The following is a 17,544-nucleotide window of genomic DNA, read 5'->3' on the forward strand; positions in this document are numbered from 1 at the left end:
AATAATAAGTATTTGCTGAATGACAAAAAAAACCTTTTAATTCTCCAAAAACTGAACATCACAACCTTCATGAAGTGAGGTGGTACTGCAGGACTGTTGGATTAAACTGCGTCTTAATAAACGTAATAAACTGCACACATATCACAGTCTGACCGCAGGTTCCTCTGAGATCAAACCAATAAAAAAAAGTCAGAATCTGTATTTCAGCTTTCATTAGTTGATATTTTTATCTTTCTGCCTCGTGTTCTTCTATATTTCACTGTAAATCACATCGTGCCCACTTTTCATGCACAAAACCTCCACACATGCAGTCACCACCTCCTCCTCCTTCTCCTCCTCCTCCTCTTCTTTCTCCTCCTCCTTCTCCTCCTCCTCCTCCTCCTCTTCCTCCTCTCACCTGTCCGCCCCGCCGATCCAAACTAATCACAGCACCTGACCATGTCTCTCCGGCTGTGCCTCCACCTCCGGGCCGACCCTTCCCTCCGTCTGCAGCAGTGTGTGCATCTGCTCCCTCATCACCATGTCCGAAACCAACTCTCCCAACTGTCCCGTCTTCACGGGTCACGTTCGGGAGGTGAGTGGTGGTGGTGTTGGTGTTGCTGGTGGTGCTGGTGGTGTGTGTGTGTGTGTGGGGGGGGGGGGGGTAGATAGTTCAGCTTGTTTGTAGGTTGTTCACGGTCTTCCTTTGCACCCCTGCTCTCTCTCTCACGCTCAGTCCGATCCCGGGAATGCTGCGGGGCAGAAATTCAATCTTCCACCCTCTTCTTACTCCAAGAGCCCCCCCCCCCAGCCCTCTCTCCCCTACCTGCCCCCCCCCCTTCAAAATGTCAACCTCCTAACCCCACTCTTTCCTAGACATACTGTACATGTTTTGCACACATCACACAGCACCCTTGTGTTGCAACGGGCAAAACCATTATGTGAGAAAAAAAAAGGGTGGTGGTGGTGGTGGTGGTGGTGGTGTGTGTGTGTATGTGGGGGGGGGGGGGGGTTATTATCATGATTTGACTCTCTGGGATGAAACCACAGACATGTGCTCAGCATTCATTCTTTCCCTCTAAGTGCTTCCGTCGCTTCGCTTTAAATCAGATCTTTGTTTTTTTTTCCGTGGTTTCTGCAGAATTATCCACAAATTTAACAGTGTTCATATTCAAGTCTTTTTTTTGACCATTTGCAAACATCGCCCTGAAATAATTCAAGTAAACTGCAGCTGTTGGATTTTCAGTCCCATAAACTGCATCGTAATGAGGAAGAAATTGGACACTGATTATATTTTTTTTATGTGCAGTGGAGTCCAAAAGTCTGAGACCACAACAAAGATCTGTCATATTTTCATGTAACCCTCAAAATAATCATAAAATTTGAGGATTTACAAATACAATAAGTTCTGGAATGTAAAATGGAGATCAAATATTTGAGATTCTGGACTGTTTTTAGGCTATAAAATTGAACGAAAGCAGATTAGTGGCATAAATCAGGTTAGCTGTTGTGTGCAAAAGGTCAGATTTCAAGTAGTGGAGGAAGTGTTTCGAGCCTTTACTTAATAAAAGTACCAGAAATACATTACAAGGAAAAGTACAGAAGAATTAGCAGCAAAATGTGGTTAAAATATGAAAGTAAAACTCTTGGTTTGGTGCCTGTGACTGATATCTCATTATATGACATCATTAGATTATTAATAGTGAAGCATCAGTGTGAGGTTAGTTTTTTCTATCCAGAGACAGCAGACAAATGTGAGATGATCACTGGGAGGGAAAAAACAAAAACAAAACTAAATTCTTCTGATCCACAGATCTGTTTTCACTTTCTGGACTTTTTCTAAAATTTTTGGATCATTTGAACATTTGTTGAAATGAAACCGGGCGAGAAGTTTAGACAGGAAAAAGAAAAAAAAAAAAATCCTCATTTAGATCTGAAATGTGACCTCGGCTACGCTGGTTTTTGTGAGGTGTTAGAAGACAAAGCGGTTGTAAAACCAGCGGTTTCATCTTTAACAATGTGTTGGATTTTAAAAGCTTCTATGGAATCTTCATCCAAAGACTATAAAGCTGTTAAATAAATTTCCTTTTGAAATGCAGAGCAGTAAAGTGGCATCAGAAGGAAATACTCCAATAAAGCACCTCGTGATGTATTCAAGCAGCTACTGGAGTAAATATCCTGAGTTACTTTCCACCAAATGCTGCAGATTTCCTTCAGTTGTTTTCTTCCACTGAAGCAGGTGTCACCTGAACATTGCTGACTTAGCAGTATTGTAACAGTGGGAAACATGGCATGTTACAAGACTGAGTTACAAGTGTCTGTCTACGGAAGCTGCGAGGTGCTACGGGGAGCACCAATCACAGGAGCAGAAATACTTTGCAATTCCTACAACTTTATCGTTAGTTTTCGAGGGAGTTTTGTGATTTCCAATCATCGCCTCGGCACCTGAAGGCAGCAGAGCAAACCCCATGATTTTGTGGAACTTTGAACCTCACAAACAAACTGCGAGGACAGTCAGCTGATCACTGGGCTGAAGTGGAGGAGACCCCCTGAGCTGCAAAAAAAAAATTTTTTTTAAAAACAGCGCATTTGACGCTGCGGCTTTTGACGGCTGCGCAGCTTTGCGGGGTTTTGCGACCACATTTTTATCATCATGTCGCTCCGTTACCACAACAAAGTCACTGTGGTCACCGGAGGATCCAAAGGCATCGGCAGAGGCATAGTGAGAGTGTTTGGTACGGTAATTATCCTCATTTATTCTGCGGGCTTGTTTTGGGAGTGGAGCACGATGTGGCGCACTTAACCACGTTTTGCGTCTTTTATTTATTTATTTTGTAGTGGAAAACGGTGCCAAAGTGGTGTTTTGTGCAAGAGGAGGTGAGTTTTTATGTTTGCTTCTTTATCAGTCAGTTCGACTCCAACCTAAAAAGTCATATTTGTCCTTTTAGTCTGTGTCTACAAGCGGTATTCAGTGTATTTAACCGTGATTATACACGTCTACCCGCAGGGGCAGAAGGTGAAGCTCTGGAGGTGGAGCTTAACAAAGCAGGACCAGGCTCGTGCAAATTTGTCAGGTGTGACATCTCCAAGGAGGAAGACATCAAGGTACAGAGAAACTGGTCTGCATAGATTTATATTTAAAAAAATTATTAAAAAAACATTTAATAAGCTGTGCAAGAAATGTATTGATATCTTTCTAAATTGGCTTGATCTCTTAAATGTGTATTTATTAAAAGAACCATCAAAAAGTACAATAGTGTTGGAATGATGAGCGTCAGTCAGTCAGACTTTTTTTTTTTTTTCCACCAAAATCCAAGTTTCTTTATAAATTTCAACTTTGTATTTTGAAACAGTCTCACAGTCAAAACATCTTTCATATTTGTTGGTGAACTCACTTATAATTTCTTTATCACATTTTCTCAAACGTACTTCCTGTAACTCTCCTCCCCGCCCACCTAAGCAACCTCGGACCAATCAGAACTGTTGAAACAATGAGTCTTTGTGATTGGCTGGGACATTTTAAAGGGCTATTTCCTCCAACGTGTCTGTCCTTGTAAGGATATTTTTTGTTTTGTTTCTTAATCCTGATGTTATTGTTTATTTGTTTACATTTTGTTATTTGCAAACCGCACTATGTTTGTGAACCGTCAGGCTTTTTTAATTTTTTAAAATTTTTTTATCATGTTTTGTTTGTTGGTTTGTTTTTGACTCCGTATTTGTTCCAACTGAAAGAGTTTTGCGTTCAGTCTGGACGCTTTGACTCCATTTCTGTGAGTTACTTCCTGTTTCTGACGGTTTCCTCCACAGAGGCTGATCGACGTCACCGCGCAGCGTCACGGACACATCGACTGCCTGATCAACAACGCCGGCTGGCGTGAGTTTCGCTCCTTCTTCCTTTTTGATCCCTCCAGACGTCACCGGGACTCTTCTGATGCTTTGTTTCTCTTCCTTGTTGTTGTTGTTGTTTTTAGTTGGGTTTTTTCTTTTTCAAATCTTCTCCTCAGACCCTCCTCACAAACCCACCGACGCCACCACAGCAGAGGAGTTCAGAGACCTGCTCAACCTCAACCTCGTCAGCTACTTCTCCGCCTCTAAAGTAAAAAAAAAAAAACATCACGATAACTCTCTCTGGTAAATGCTGACTTCTATGGAAACAAAGAAACGCTGGAAGGATCCTGAGTGTTAAAAAGCAAATCGGGGTGATTTCACCGGGACAGCCGAGATGACGGGAAACAAGAGCAACGCAACAAAAGACATTTAAACACCTCTGAATTTATAATACATTGAAATATTTCACATCTAACTGAAACGATGGGATCTGATCTCATTCAACATTTTCAAGTCGTGCAATTTCAATGAAACAAGCTACTAACTAATAATTAGTTTGCACAAATATCAGATGACAGATCGAGTGTCTAATACTGAAAAACCTCTTTTGAAATAAGTTTAATTCAATCAGTCATTTTCAGGTTTGAGTCATTTCCTTAAATTGATAGAAACTGAAAATCAAAGACACTAAATTAGAGTTTAAAACAATTCAAACCTCAAATTCAGATTTTTAGAGATTTTCAGCCAAATATTCTAATATTTTGAATTCAACAACATCAAATATTCACTATTATCTTATTGATCATTATTAGAACTATTACGGCCTTTTTTTTGTTTTGTTTCCATAGACCTCCTCTTTTGCCCATAGACACCTACTGTACGTATAGAGGATCTTTGCATGACGAGGAGGTGTCACTCTCTCCGCAGTGTGCGTTACCGTATCTGCGGCAGCGTCGCGGAAACATCGTGAACGTCTCGAGTCTCGTGGGAACCATCGGTCAGAAAGATGCTGCGCCGTACGTGGCCACCAAGGTGAGCTCATGTCGGAAGCTTCTCCACTTCCTGAATGTCAGCCGGTCAGAAGGGAAGACTCCTGTAATGCGATGTTTTCTCCACAAGGGGGCGATCATCTCCATGACGAAGGCAATGGCTGTGGATGAGAGTCGCTACGGAGTGAGGGTGAACTGGTGAGAGTGAACTGGTGATTGTGAACTGGTGAGAGTGAACAGGTGGGAGTGAACAGGTGGGAGTGAACAGATGGGAGTGAACAGGTGGGAGTGAACAGATGAGAGTGAACAGGTGGGAGTGAACAGATGGGAGTGAACAGGTGGGAGTGAACAGATGGGAGTGAGCAGGTGAGAGTGAACAGGTGAGAGTGAACAGGTGGGAGTGAACAGGTGGGAGTGAGCAGGTGAGAGTGAACAGGTGGGAGTGAACAGGTGGGAGTGAGCAGGTGGGAGTGAACAGGTGAGAGTGAACAGGTGGGAGTGAGCAGGTGAGAGTGAACAGGTGGGAGTGAACAGGTGGGAGTGAGCAGGTGGGAGTGAGCAGGTGAGAGTGAACAGGTGGGAGTGAACAGGTGGGAGTGAACAGGTGGGAGTGAGCAGGTGAGAGTGAACAGGTGAGAGTGAACAGGTGGGAGTGAACTCATCAATCTGAAAAGTGATGAGATGATTAATAGGCAAAATCACATGCGTTCTGCTCCATTCATCTGTATTTATTATTCTGACTTTAATCTACTTTTGTCTGATATCGGATCATTTGACGTCTTTAAATTAAACCGTCTGTGAAGTTTGGAGCGGAAACACCTGTTTGAAACTCTCACAACAACAAAGCCTGAAATTACATCTCAAGAGTTTCACAAACTGGAACAAGAGTTAAATTAAAAAATCATTTCCGATACGAGGCTGTTATCAACATTTTTTTTTTTTTTTGGCCATTCTCAAAACTGATTCTGACTTTTGATTATTAGATTATTATTTTCGATCACTTTTCGGCTTCGGTCTCCGACAGGAAAACGATTTGAACATTTGCAGCTCTCCTCTCCGAGTTATTATTATAAACCCTGAACACGTGTGTGACATCTGTTGCAGCATCTCTCCGGGTAACGTGTTGACCCCTCTGTGGGAGGAGCTCGCCCGTCAGACGCCAGACGCTGCAGAGGCCATTAAAACGGGGGAAAATGCTCAGGTGGGTTCCAGACGGATCTCCAGGAGGTCACAGACAGTTTTCCGGGGACGACTCCGGGAAAACTTTGGAAACTGCAAAGAGAGAGTCGTGAAGCTGGAAGTGAAAAACCTTTTAAATCCTTAAGAAAGTGTGAAAAGTCTCAAAACTCTCAGGTTTTTTTTTTTTTTTGTTTTGTTTTTTTACTCAGCAGATGTAGCAACTGAACTGGATCAGAACCAGAACCAGAGGAGTGTCACTGAATCATTATGAGGCTGCAGCTTCAGAGTTTTTTTTTTTTTTTTTTTTTGCTCAGCAGATGTAGCAACTGAACTGGATCAGAACCAGAACCAGAGGAGTGTCACTGAATCATTATGAGGCTGCAGCTTCAGAGGTTTTTTTTTTTTTTTTTTTTTTTTTCCTACCATCCAAACGAGAGCTCTTCAGTGACGCTTAATTATTCATTAGTGGAAGATCAGAACACAATCCCTGTCTCAGCCCAGTGCCTGTTATTGTTTCTAGTGATTCACAAAGCGGGGCGGCGCCAGAACATTCTGGTTTTACTTGTTCTGTATTCAAATAAGAGTGATGGAGGATGTGAAACTCATTATTAAGCCGTTACAATAGGACTTTTTTTTGTTTGTTTTTAGTTTGCAGGGTTTTTTTGTTGTTGTGTGAACACTTGTGTAAAGAAAAAAACAACTAGTCAGATATCTAAAGAGCCAAGCTGTCTTTTAAGCAGCAGCAGTAACCGTGGCAACAGCTGCAGGAGTGTTAAAAAAAACAAAAAAAAAACAAAACACCCATAGACAGCAGGAAGTCGCCCGGTGCAACCACAAAAAAATGCACCGTTGACGGGCTTTCCTCCTCTCCCAACAGCTGATGGGTCGTATGGGGACCGAGGCCGAGTGCGGGCTGGCCGCCTTGTTTCTGGCTGCCGAGGCCACTTTCTGCACCGGGATCGACCTGCTGCTGAGCGGAGGAGCCGAACTCGACTACGGCTTCAAGTGTCAGATCCCCTCCTGACTCTCTTCGACCGCCACCGCCAGCTGGTTTAACACATGCACGTGGTTAATTCAGACGATAACCCCCCCACCCCCGTTGTGCTGGTTTTCCGTGACTGAAAATGAACACGGTTTTAAACCCGGGGAGGTTGTTTTACTCCTCAAAAAAAATCAAATATGATTTCATTCATGTAGTTGTGCACATCGGCTGCTCGAGGTGTAAATTTTTAAAAGCTTTTAAATGTTTTGGGATCAGGATGAGCTTGTATAACACGAACTGCACCCCTCCCCACCGCTCGACCAATCAGCATCAAGCTCTTTGACCTAGAATAACCGCTCCTCTCCTCCGCCAATCAGATGCTCGTTTTTTTGTCACGCCCCCTTGACTTCCTTCAATGAGACTGTACTGATTGATAAAAAAAAACACACAAAAAAACGCTCACTTTAACCAGGACGTTGTTTTTATTTGATTGATTTTTTTTTTTTCATCTGCTACATATTTGTGTCCCAGTAGCGATTAGTCTCGGTCTTTTTATTTATTTAAAAAAATATATATATTTTTTTACTTATTAACCCGGAATTACATAATTATTTACAAAGCAGTCACACACAGTTTAAAAAAAAAAAAGATTATAAATTAGCAACGTCAAGTGGTAAAATTATAAATCCAGACGGGTATTTTATTGTACCAAAGGTTTGTGGCCTCAACTCAGCTGAGCCGGTTCCTCGTATTTCAAAGCGGAACTCAAGTTGACTTTTGAGTGTTTGTTTCCACACGAACACATAATCTTCGTTTTTCAGCGTTACGTAGCGGAGATGGCAGCGCTCCGGACGGTGAGTTCAATGACCGATGTTTATTACCAGTCTGCACCGACTGTCTGGGTAAATGATTCACCCGAATAATCGATAAGTCGGCCGACAACGAGCAAAAGCGATAACAAGTGCCAAATATTGACCGGGTCACGCGACAGGAGTCGCCGGGAGTCGCCAGCACCGAGGCTCGCCAAAAACAATCCAGTGTGGAAGGGCATCGAGCCGACCCTAACTCAGAAACATGGAGATTAAAGATGTTTAGCTTTTTGGCAAAAACGTTCAAATCCAAAAACAAAACTGAAAGCTGACTCTAAATCTAAAAGGGTTGGCAGAAAATTCGGCTCACTTCAAATCCAAAACTTTTGCATCAGTATTTATGTAATTTAATGTTTTATACTGGACACGGTTTACCAACTTCCACGGGTTTTTCTGGATGGGGGTCGGTAAACAAATGTTAATCTAACATGTGATTTTGGTAGATTATTTTTTACGCCGAAGTGAAAAATACTTGCCACTGACTTTGTACCAGTCATGAGTGTTTCTATGGCTACGCGGTACACAGGTTCTTTTAAATTGTACGATTTTTCAATGGGAGTTCGGCGTGGGGCACCATATGCTGTGTGTATGGGTGTATTATAAGCCTGTTTTCCCATTGGTGCATGCGTTTGTAATTCTTGGAAGTTTGCTACGTGGCTGCTGGATCACATGTTAACCATGAATCCTGATTTCTTCTTCTTTAATTTGGCTTTATTTCCAAACCGTGTCCAAAATTTAAAAGAAAAAGAAAAGCAGACTAAGCTCTTGTTCATGAGATTTACACATGCATGTCACAAGTGTAAGTACATGTTGTTGCACGCGCTCATGGGTGCAATAAGGGGAAGAACTTGCATTATCCGTTCACCAAAGTGCACACATGGGCCTGCAAGCCGAGCCGTTGGGCAGCTTTTCGTGGGAATTGCTTCAGAGGTAATTCTAATACTCTGTGGACCACAGCCAAGCGCTGGTTGCATCATGTGCAGATGAGCATATGACAGAACCAGGAGCACAATCAAAACTCGGCTATGAAAGATTAAAATATTAATTAAGAGGAAAAAGTACAACCGCTTTTACTAACACGGAAAGAGCAGAGTCACCTCGCGTGACCTGCCAGCACGAAGTCGGGCTGAGCGCCAACACCTGAGAAATCCAGTCTTAACGGGGATCACGGATGTTTCTGCTCTTTTTCCAGTTCCTGCCGTGTTGCGCTCTTATTTTGGAGCCTTTTGTCCCCCTCAACAACAAACTCGTCCCTTCACTTTGCCTCTATTTACAGAGCAGCTGCAGACACAATGTCAAATTATTGTCACCCTAAAGGGAGGTATATCTTCAGAGTCTGTTGGGATTGGTGGGGCTTAAAAAACCCCACTGTGCTTCTCTTACAGGCACTCCATGGACGACTTTCTCAGGCCCTCCCTTTTTGCTTCGGCTCTCTGCGGTCCGCCAGCTCCTTCAAGGTAAACAAGGAAAACATGAACGCTTTAAGAGTCACGTCAGCACGTCTCGGCGCTTCTTGTCTGGACGTGACTGTGTGGAAACCAGGAAGTAACTTTGGACTTTGCCTCATGTTTAAAAGTTTCTCTCCTCCCTTTTGTCTTTCTCCACCTGTCTTCCTGTTGTAATTATTTAATTCAGTCTAATTGAACTCCAATTCTCCCTTTTTTTTTTTTTTTTTTTTTTTTTAAAGCATGCTCTTGTCAAAAACAAATCACTGTACTCGTCACCTGCTCTGCTCTCGTCCTCCTCCTTTTTTCTTTTTTTTTCTCTCCCACCTCGTCTCCACACTCCCCCCCCCCCGGCCAGGCGGCGGACCTCACCATCGAACGCAACACGGCGTGCAAGCCGAAGCCCGAACCCTCCACGCTGGTGTTCGGGAAACACTTCTCCGACCACATGCTGTCCATCGGCTGGTCGGAGCGGGACGGCTGGGAGGCGCCGCAGATCAAACCTTTCCAGAACCTGTCGCTGCACCCGGCCAGCTCCGTCCTGCACTACTCCATCGAGGTGAGAGGAGGAGGAAGAGGAGGAGGAGGAGGAGGAGGGTGATGGTGAGGAGGATGATGATGGTGGTGATGATGATGATGATGATGGTGGTGATGAGGATGAGAATATGATGATGGTGATGAGGGTGGTGATGATGATGGTGATGATGATGATGGTGATGATGAGGATGAGAATGATGATTATGATGGTGATGATGAGAATGATTATGATGATGGTGATGAGGGTGATGATGATGATGGTGATGATGATGATGATGATGATGGTGGTGATGAGGATGAGAATGATGATTATGATGGTGATGATGAGAATGATTATGATGATGGTGATGAGGGTGATGATGATGATGGTGATGATGATGATGATGATGATGGTGGTGATGAGGATGAGAATGATGATTATGATGGTGATGATGAGAATGATTATGATGATGGTGATGAGGGTGATGATGATGATGGTGGTGATGATGATGATGATGATGATGGTGGTGATGAGGATGAGAATGATGATTATGATGGTGATGAGGGTGATGATGATGATGATGATGATGGTGGTGATGAGGATGAGAATGATGATTATGATGGTGATGATGAGAATGATTATGATGATGGTGATGAGGGTGATGATGATGATGGTGATGATGATGATGATGGTGGTGATGAGGATGAGAATGATGATTATGATGGTGATGAGGGTGATGATGATGATGGTGATGATGATGATGATGATGATGGTGGTGATGAGGATGAGAATGATGATTATGATGGTGATGATGAGAATGATTATGATGATGGTGATGATGATGATGATGTCGTTACTGGATGCAGCAGCTCCTCCTGACTGACTGACTGATGACAGCAGCACTACAGACTTTTACACACAACCGTCAACGACAAAAACTACAAGTGCATCTTCACAATTCTAAACTCAGGAAGATTAAAAGTTGATCACGAGCGAATGAATCTTCTCCTTTGGTTGTAAACCGACCACACTTTGGCCAGAACGCTCTTCAACTGCTTAGTTGCAGGGAAACGTGGCGACGTTTGACCGTCCAAAGGAAAAGAAAAAAAAAAAAAAAAAAAAAGATCATGAGATGAAATCGGGGCGGAGGAGACGCTCCTCCAGTTTTCCTGCTGTCGTGGAGGAGTGACGAGATAAAGCGTCCGTGTGTCTCCGCAGCTGTTCGAAGGCATGAAGGCGTTCCGAGGAGTCGACGACCGCATCCGTCTGTTCAGACCCATGCTGAACATGGAGAGGATGCACCGGAGCGCCGACAGGAGCTGCCTTCCCGTGAGTCCAAACCTCTGCGCGGACCGGTTCCACCCGGCGTTCGGCGGAGAGCGCCTCAGAACCAATCGAACGCATTGCAGGCTCTCCCCCTCCAAGCTTTCTGACGTGAAGTCCGTATTTTCCGGACCATAAAATAACGCGGGATGAAAATGTGATTACGAAATCCTGTTTTTGTGTTTTATAAAGCTCTTTGCGGCGTTTGGCCCATTTATGACCCCGAAAGCTCGTTAAATCGGTTCCAACTTCCCGGGTCGCGTGTCGCTCCAGAATACATCGTTATTATCACCACGTGGTTCCGTCTTTTGCCTTTTGTTCCCCGTGCAGCTGTTCGATAAAGGCGAGCTGCTGGAGTGCATCAGGACGCTGGTGGAGGTGGACCAGGAGTGGGTTCCCTACTCGCAGGACGCCAGCCTCTACATCCGACCCACCTTCATAGGAATCGAGGTGAGTCGAAGCCGAACCGAACCGAACCGTCTCGACCCGCGTCTCTCCTCAGCCGAGCTCACCGGCGGTGTCGCTGCTTCTCCTCCCTCCTCCCTCCTCCCTCTCCCTCCGCCCCGTCCCTCCTCCCCCCAGCCGTCCCTCGGCGTTTCCCGTCCGGGAAAGTGCATGATCTTCGTCATCGTCGGCCCCGTGGGACCTTACTTCGCCACCGGGTCCTTCAACCCGGTGTCCCTGCTGGCGGACCCGTCGTTCGTCAGAGCGTGGAAAGGAGGCGTCGGGGCCTACAAGATGGGAGGGTGAGAGTTCACGGAGGGGTCGTCCGCCTCCTCCTCGACGTCTTGTCACGTAATGTCAGCCGGAAACGAGATACGACGATAAAGATATCAGATGATATCGCACTGATTTATTTATTTTTTTTTAAATGAAATTGGTATTTAAAAAAAAGAAGTGTGGGCACCGTAAAATGGTTTCTATGAATTCCTCCTCCTTGTGTGTCGCGCTTCGCGTGGAGACGAATGCCGGTTTAAAAAAGAGATTTCTGTTTTTCAGGATTATTATTCTGAAACTCGAGTACATCAATTAAACCGAAAAAATGTAATCCGAGATGTTCAAAACTAAAAAAGTAACACGTCGTTAAAGTTCGGCCGCCTCTCAGATCTGTAATCTGCTCTCATTCCACACTGTAATCACAGCTTCCACATGACCACCTGACCTTACATAACACACACACACACACACACACACACACACACACACACACACACACACACACACACACACACACACACACACACACACACACACACACACACACCTCCCCACCTCCCCTCGGGCCCTGAGCGGAGCTCCAGACTGCAGCGTTATGAAAGTTTGACGTGTCGGACAGACAAAAAAAAAAAAAAAAAAAAAAAGCAATATCAGCTGAGGAAGACGTTGGAGCGCTTCCCCTCTTTTAAGGAGCTGTTTTCAACATTCGGTGTAAACATGGAGCCTTTCGGCCTCGTTTAGCTGGTTGTTTCGGTTCGACCGTGGCGAACACCGATGCCGATTATTGGTGAAAAGAACCGAGACGCAATTTGCTTAAGAAATCGAATTTTAGCACGTAACAAAACAATTTTGGATTCCCGTCAGGGACTCGGACACACACGGTGAAAGACTTTGTACGCTTGAAAATAAACTCTTTCGTGTTTTTTGTGTTTTTTTTAAATCATCACATTCTCTAATTTATTCAGGACGGACTGAAAAAAAAAGTTATGAAATTGAAACGTGCAAAAAAAACAAAACCTAATTATCCTCCGTGTGTTCGTTTCTTTTCCTGTAATCGTCTCGTGTGTTGAAGTCAAACTGTTCAACGCTAGAACACCTGAAGGAGGCGGAGCTTGTTCTCTCTCTCGGGGACCATGTGACGCAGCAGGAATGTTGCGAAACATCAGAAAAACCCGTCGCTGACGTCTCGATGTGTCGTTCTTTGTCAGATCTTCCGTATCGCTGCACATTTCTTGGCAGAAGTCTCAGGTTTCCGTCAGAAAGGCGTTTCATTCGTACGAGGAAGTTTGGTGATCGACCGGTGACAGAAACCTCTTTGTTCAATCTGGTGACATTTATTTATTTAACAGGATTCTTCCTCCTCAGCACAAACCTGTATGTCTCATAATTAGTGCTATATTTAGGAAAATCTCAAATTTCTAACCGAAATTTGGGCCTTAAAAACCACACTAAATCCTCAGAGGTCATAGAAATGCTGCAGACACAGCAGATGAGATTTATTGTGTTTTTTTGGTTTTTTTGCATTTTAAAATCTTATTTTTAGGTAGCGCCGCCTTCGGTTGGTTGCAGGCCGTCATCGGGAAGAAAAGACGAGGAATCTTTTAGTAGCAGGAGATGTTTGAAATCAAAGAAGAAAGTCTTGTTTTCGTCCACTTTCTGTTATTCATTTAGTAGTTTGTCTTAAACGAAGCACGACAAGTGTCGTCGGCATCTTGGATGGATGACGAAATGAGATGAAAGTGTTCACGAGGTCCGTTCCTCTGCAGGAACTACGGCCCGACAATAGCGGTGCAGAACGAGGCGGTGAAGCGCGGCTGCCAGCAGGTCCTGTGGTTGTACGGAGAGCAGGAGGAGATCACCGAGGTCGGCACCATGAACCTCTTCATCTACTGGACCAACGCAGAAGGAGGTCCGTCTGATTCCCCTTACTGGGCTTCTTACAGATACTCGGATGGATGGATGGATGGATGGATATTAGATGGATGGATGGATAGATAGATTTTAGATGGATGGATATTAGATGGATGGATGGATAGATAGATTTTAGATGGATGGATGGATGGATATTAGATGGATGGATGGATGATGGATGGATGGATGGATAGATTTTGGATGTATGGATAGATAGATTTTAGATGGATGGATTTTAGATGGATGGATAGATTGATGGATAGATAGATTTTAGATGGATGGATTTTAGATGGATGGATAGATTGATGGATAGATAGATTTTAGATGGATGGATGGATGGATGGATATTAGATGGATGGATGGATGGATAGATAGATTTTAGATGGATGGATGGATGGATGGATATTAGATGGATGGATGGATGGATAGATAGATTTTAGATGGATGGATGGATGGATAGATTTTAGATGGATGGATGGATGGATGGATATTAGATGGATGGATGGATAGATAGATTTTAGATGGATGGATATTAGATGGATGGATAGATAGATTTTAGATGGATGGATGGATGGATATTAGATGGATGGATGGATGATGGATGGATGGATGGATAGATAGATTTTAGATGGATGGATGGATATTAGATGGATGGATGGATGGATGGATGGATGGATATTAGATGGATGGATGGATGGATGGATGGATACTTTATTAATCCCACAAGGGGGAATTGTTTTCGCTACGGCAGCATATGCAGCTACAGGGCAAAGCAATAAAAAATAACAATAAAAAAAAGAGGTAGTAAAAAATATTAAATATAAGAAATGTAAAAATGCACAATATATACAATAAAAATAGAATCATATCAAATTATTATAAAACTACAGTGCAAAGAATGAAACAAGTGATGGATTTGGTGAGTTATTGTACCGTGTTTGTTGTGTGTGCAGAGAGAGAGCTGGTGACGCCTCCTCTGGACGGCATCATCCTGCCGGGAGTCACCAGGCAGTCTCTGCTGGACCTGGCCCGGGACTGGGTGAGACCAGCACCCGTCCACCCTCGCCGTAGAGAGTCATCACCGGTTCATACATCCGGGTCCATTTTGGTTCGGACGTCTGTAGATTGTAGCTCCAGAAAATAACCCCGAGTTACATATTGTGAACACGAGACGCGAGTCCAGTGACGGTTCAAACCTCCGTCGGTCACATCCAGACTCTGAAAGGAAAAATTAAGTGCAGCTATATTTCTTCTGTATTTATATTTATGTACAATGTCATGATTTATTTATTTTTTTTTTTAAAGTAGGATTGATGACAACCTCCGCTGTAAATCTGACACACAATCAACTCAATCAGAAACAAGCAAAAACACGGTTACTTTGATCCTCTCATCTTTTTTTTTTTTTTTCTTTTTTTTTGCACTTAGATGACATCACCCGTTTTCACCTCGTTGACAAAAATCATTCAACCTATTTATTCTCACGTTTTTATTTCCTGCTCCTACTTTTTCTTTTGTGTGCTTCCTGTTATCTTCATCTCACTTTGGATTTGAAATGTTTTTTAAATTTTTTTTTTCTCTTTGACCATTTGACTCCGCTTTCAGATCACTTCGCTCAACCTCTGTTGTTGTTTTTAATGTGCCGTGTTCATGCTTTGACTCGTCAGGGAGAGTTTAAAGTGACGGAGCGGTCGGTGGCCATGGCGGAGCTGCTCGGGGCCGTGAAGGCCGGCAGAGTTCTGGAGGTGTTCGGAGCCGGGACGGCCTGCGTCGTCTGTCCTGTCGGCAGCCTCCTCTACAGAGGAGAGGTAGGAACTCAACTTCTTCTGCTTGTTTCTGGGGGGATTTTTGATGTGTGGAATATTTCATGTTGCCGTTCTGTGTCACTCAAGACATCAACTTCCATTAAAGTTCCTTACAGATTGAAGATCGTTGTCAAACAGCCACGGCGCACTCGTGACCGCCCCCTGCTGGATGAACACTGCGTTACTGTATTTTGACTTCTCTTCAAAAAAAGCAGAATCAAGTGCTTTATAAATAAATTTGCTTAGAAATCTGCTGGAATCTATTAAATAAAATCCCTCCAGCTACTCCGACGAAGTTTTATCTCTGCCTGGACGTTTAAGAAATGATCTGAAGCGTCGGCTAACGTCCGTGTTTGCGTGTCAGACGTTCCAGATCCCGACCATGCAGAACGGTCCGGACCTGGCAAAGAGGTTCCACGCCGAGCTCACTGATATTCAGGTGAGCGTCTTCGGCCTTTAACCCTCCACAATGGACACAATCTGAATTCCCCAAAAATATCAAGTTTACGTTCTCTTATATCGTACAAAACACAAACTGGAGACTTTTCTGCTTCATTAATAATTATTTCTCTGTGACAGTATTTGCTGCGTCAATAGAATTTGACTTAACGTGACTTTATAAAGCAGATGATTATTTTATTGGAAAAACTTTTCATCATGCAGATTTAACTTTTGACTTCCACATTTCCTGCTCGCTGATGGATTCTTCTTCTCTTCTTCCAGTACGGACGCAAGCAGAGCAAATGGGCGCCGCTGGTCGTGTAAATCGCTGTTTTTTTTGTTTGTTTTTTTTTAATTGCACACGCCGGCTATATCAACAGTTAGTCCCATAATTCCAGTTTGGATGACCAGCAGCCCCCCGTCCCTCCCCCCCCCTCTTCTCTGTGAACAATTAAAAAAAAACGTTTGGTGGTGTGAACGTAATAATAAGTTTTGCTTTCGAAGGCAATATGAACAACAATATGCAAAATATCAAGCAGCCAAATCAAAAAAACAACAACAAAAAAAATCACAACGGCCGGCGGCAGCATCGTCTGCTGCACCGCACAAATATTCACCTTCGTCGCCACTAGAGGGCACAAACGCACGTTTTCAGGTGGAGTAGATGAAACTTTTCACTTTAGCCAGTTCGGCCTCTGTGTTTTTTTTCTCACTAACAAAAAAAAAAACAACAACAACAAAAAAGAAAAATTAACCCCGGCCCATGAAAAAAAATAAAATAAAAAAAAACACTCTCTAACTGTTACGTGAGTAGGAAAGCATTTTTTTTTTTTGCTTGTTACCGTAGCGACCGTCTGCTCGTAGCGTTCATGGGGCCACGTCACTTCCGACACCGCAGTTTGCACTGACCTCGTGTACTCGAGAGAGGAAACACGGGCGGGTTTTTATTTTCACGTGATGTTTTTTTTTTTTTGCGATGAATACGACGGCATGGAAACAAAACAAAAAACAAAAAAATTAAGTTAAAACTTCGGCACGCACAAGCGGTGGGACGACAGGAGGCCTAAAAGACTGTTACATGCCGTCAGTTAGCGCTGCACTCGTAATCATGTATAGAGACGAATAGACCATGTCGTTATTTTTTAGAGGCTTTTGAAATTATTGTTTTTTTCCTCGTGTTGACGTGAAATCTGGCCGACTGTCTTCCAAAGTGTTCCGGTGTGTCTTCTCGTCTTCCTTCACTCGCTGTCGTTTCTCTTGTCTTTGAATGCACACACACACACACACACACACACACACACACACACACTCGCTGGACACCCCCCCACACACACACACACACCCCCTGTCTAAAGTGCCTGACCTCGTTCTTCTGTGGATCTTCTTGCTGCTGATTGTGTTCTTCTTCCAGTTTGTGCACTAGAGGATCAGAGCTGATACTTCAGTCATGTCAGTTTTTAGTTTTTTTGTTTTTGTTTTTTATGTCCCGTTACTTTTACTCAGCTGTTGTTTTTACAATAAACGTGATTTGAGTTCAATAAGCCTCTGTTCAAATTATT

At 43.6% G+C, this 17,544-nt stretch overlaps 2 protein-coding genes across 4 annotated transcripts; both read left to right on the top strand.

Moving 5' to 3' along the window:
* The first annotated feature begins 2,376 nt into the window (after positions 1–2,376).
* Positions 2,377–7,425, top strand: hsd17b14 (hydroxysteroid (17-beta) dehydrogenase 14). The gene is made up of 9 exons (XM_069165343.1): positions 2,377–2,714; positions 2,818–2,856; positions 2,987–3,084; positions 3,787–3,853; positions 3,984–4,075; positions 4,735–4,839; positions 4,927–4,994; positions 5,901–5,997; positions 6,853–7,425. Exons 1-9 carry the CDS (start codon positions 2,633–2,635, stop codon positions 6,997–6,999), a joined length of 795 nt encoding a protein of 264 aa, XP_069021444.1. The 5' UTR covers positions 2,377–2,632; the 3' UTR covers positions 7,000–7,425.
* Positions 7,426–7,508: 83 nt separating this feature from the next.
* On the top strand, positions 7,509–17,526 carry bcat2 (branched chain amino-acid transaminase 2, mitochondrial). 3 transcript variants are annotated; one of them, XM_069165341.1, is made up of 11 exons: positions 7,509–7,811; positions 9,212–9,283; positions 9,630–9,830; positions 11,007–11,117; positions 11,442–11,561; positions 11,694–11,857; positions 13,595–13,737; positions 14,693–14,778; positions 15,407–15,547; positions 15,909–15,983; positions 16,268–17,526. In XM_069165341.1, the coding sequence occupies exons 1-11, from the start codon at positions 7,794–7,796 to the stop codon at positions 16,307–16,309; spliced, it is 1,173 nt and encodes a 390-aa protein (XP_069021442.1). In that variant the 5' UTR covers positions 7,509–7,793; the 3' UTR covers positions 16,310–17,526. The 3 variants fall into 3 exon arrangements, with proteins under 3 accessions (XP_069021442.1, XP_069021443.1, XP_069021441.1); XM_069165340.1 differs by lacking the exon at positions 7,509–7,811 and having other exon boundaries at positions 7,833–9,283; XM_069165342.1 differs by lacking the exons at positions 7,509–7,811; positions 15,909–15,983; positions 16,268–17,526 and adding an exon at positions 15,651–15,901 and having other exon boundaries at positions 7,830–9,283.
* Positions 17,527–17,544: the final 18 nt, after the last annotated feature.

This window comes from Embiotoca jacksoni, unplaced genomic scaffold, assembly GCF_022577435.1.
Source record: "Embiotoca jacksoni isolate LCO1_2020_lvr unplaced genomic scaffold, fEmbJac1.0.p SCAF_34, whole genome shotgun sequence".
Lineage (NCBI taxonomy): Eukaryota > Metazoa > Chordata > Actinopteri > Embiotocidae > Embiotoca > Embiotoca jacksoni.